At 35.7% G+C, this 2,716-nt stretch overlaps 1 protein-coding gene across 1 annotated transcript; it reads right to left on the reverse strand.

The window, feature by feature from the left end:
• Nucleotides 1-282: 282 nt before the first annotated feature.
• On the reverse strand, nucleotides 283-1,531 carry LOC137735583 (putative membrane-associated kinase regulator 6). Its single transcript, XM_068475014.2, has 2 exons — nucleotides 654-1,531; nucleotides 283-535 (listed from the first exon to the last, which is right to left on the reverse strand). The coding sequence occupies exons 1-2, from the start codon at nucleotides 1,360-1,362 to the stop codon at nucleotides 528-530; spliced, it is 717 nt and encodes a 238-aa protein (XP_068331115.2). The 5' UTR covers nucleotides 1,363-1,531; the 3' UTR covers nucleotides 283-527.
• Nucleotides 1,532-2,716: the final 1,185 nt, after the last annotated feature.

Consider the following 2,716-nt stretch of genomic DNA (forward strand, 5'->3'; position numbering starts at 1 on the left):
ATATAATGTGTTGTGGCACGTGGAGTAGAAGGAGAGAAAGGACTGACGAGGCATTGAAGGGGCAGCAATTGGATTTGAATTTCATATTTCTAACTAGAAAAGATTATAATTACATAATTGAAATGAAGTAGATGGATGTCGCACCAAATCTTTTGGTTCTAAAGTCCGGTGGCCTGCTTCATTCTTTAATCATATTTCATAGAATTTGAATTGAACAAAACCAAAAAATCCCGCTGTAAAATTAAGATTACAGGAACAAGGAATTGTTCATGGCCACCATCCTCCAAAAAAAAATTAAAATTTTTTTTTTATAAAATATATATATATATATCTTTTTTTTATTTTTTTATTTTTTTTTAACATTATCATCCAAGAAATATATATGGAGAGAGTGAGGAAGATGACAAAGAACAAGTGGCCGATGATCTTCTGGACTTGTGACCTCTCATTTCCACTCTTCCATGTGAATTCTTCTTCCTCTCCCTTTCTTCTATTAATCACTGCTTTGTTCACATCCCTCAATCCATTTATTTTCCTGAAATTAACAATGTTTCAATAGATATTAGTTAAGTGGCTCATTTTTTCTTAAAAAAAGAGAGAAAATATGAGACTGATGTAAAAATTAAGTGAAAAGAAAAAAGTAACATATATACCTATGGATCTTTTGCAATGGAGAACTGCCTCATAGATTGAGCTCTCAGAATCACAAGACATCCGCCAATCATCGGCTGAATATGCTACACTTATTCTTGGGGATTGACTAGTTTCCGATGAATGCACCCTGCAGTTTTTTACCGAATGGCTCCTTTTATCAAGATTTCCACCTTTAGGATTCGCTTTGTGATGATGGTTGTGGCCACCTCTAATCCTTCTATACAAGGGCCTAAGAAAGTTCAAGTACTTCTCGAATATTCGTCGTGACAATCTTCTACACCTCCTCAATGATTTAGAGCAATATCTAGAATTATGATTATCAGTTGGAGCAGCATCTTTTTGTAAATGTGAAGGGACTGGAGTGAAATTTGAGGCCTCGTCACAATGATATGCTTCCATCTTCATTAAGGACTCAACAGAAAGAGGCAAAAGGTAGCCGTTGGAAATGAGCTCATCGGCATGAACTAGGGTAGTGAGAGGAGATTGTGAAATGGCAGCAGGGAAGTCAAATTTGAAATCCTGCTGGGAATTCATAAAGAATCTCTGAGAGGGTGGCATTGTTGGGTCCATCTCGATGAAGGAAGATTCATCAGACGCATCAAGCGAGGTTCTGAGAGAGTTGTCAAGGCTCTCCAGAGAAGCTGGTTTAAGGTTTACTAACCAACTGTATGAAAAGCTTTCAATGGAAAGAGGCCGGGACGCTTCCATGGCTTTCAAACTTGTATGAGAAAGATATGAACATATAAAGAGGCAGGAGAATTTACTAATTTCTAGCAGGCCAGGCACTCTTACATGTGGAACATATCTTCTACTGCATATATATACATTAATATCCTCCTTCTCTCCTCTCCTTCTCTCTCTCCAACAATTGCATATGTGGTTGTCTGGCAAGAGACACTGAGTTTTGATAATTTGGAAAAGAGAAAAGGAGGAAAGAAACAGAGAAATGTGAGCCCCCACGCATCTATAATGTAGTGTCTGCTTCAGTAGTTAACCCCACTTTTCGTTTTAATCATTTTTCTTCTAAAAAGTTCACAAAGAAGATGGCTTCTTTTTACATATGTTTATTTTACTTTCAAATTAAATAACAAAAATTACAAACAGGTTCATGCATGCTCGATTAATTTCTAAGCCGGATTTGATTACGAGCTTAATCAAAATAAGTTCCTAAAAGTAGAGAGTAATTACAGTAAGATATTTGTGTACAAGGCAAGCAGATTCATGCATGTATGTATAAGCTCCATTATTTATCCAATTCCAACCTATATTCTCTCACAAGTCATTCCCCATATTATATGTATTTTAGAAAATATAAAACTGTTTAGCTTTCTATTCTTTGTCATTCTCTAATTTTGAGGTTTTTTTTTTTAATTTTTTTTTTCTGGTCGAGTTTTAATGATGTTATATTGTATTTATCAAAAAGTTCGCGCGGGAAGGGTTTAGACCAGTTTTGAGAGGATGATTTCAGCATGTGATGCTCACTTGCGAACCACCTCGGCACAAAGCCGAACCTAAACAATGCATAATACTATTCTATTACGTCGCAATCATTATATGCTGTATGCAACTATAGTGGTGTTCTGAATACAAAATTGGTTTTGTTGTGAAAAAATTATCAGTGTCTCAAAGATGTAATTAGGTTTTGTAGAAAGGGCTGACCTGTTATAATTAGCAAGTATTCTGGAGAGATATTACCATACTACTGACCAAGGATGCATCCCCTCTTTTTGGCTGTCTCATCATGTGCTCAGGTACCTAGTAGATACGTATCATACATTGGACCATGAGCATGAGGGAAAGATAAACCAGAATGTGAAGTGTTTCCTTTGTTAGGCTCAATAGACCACACCTAGCTAGTAAAGGGAAAACGAAAGAATAGAAAAGTTCAAACATCGTGATTGCCTACGACATCTATGTATCACACTATTCAAATTTAATGCACAACTTATGAAATTTCTTGCAAACGTACCTCGAAGGGAAGGGATGTGTAACCTTCTATGTACTCGAGTTTGAATTTTCTTGTTGTAGTTTAAATTAGAATATTATTTATATATATACATAC

The sequence above is a fragment of the Pyrus communis genome, chromosome 7, assembly GCF_041283825.1.
Source record: "Pyrus communis isolate YQ-2024b chromosome 7, ASM4128382v1, whole genome shotgun sequence".
Taxonomy (NCBI): Eukaryota; Viridiplantae; Streptophyta; class Magnoliopsida; order Rosales; family Rosaceae; genus Pyrus; species Pyrus communis.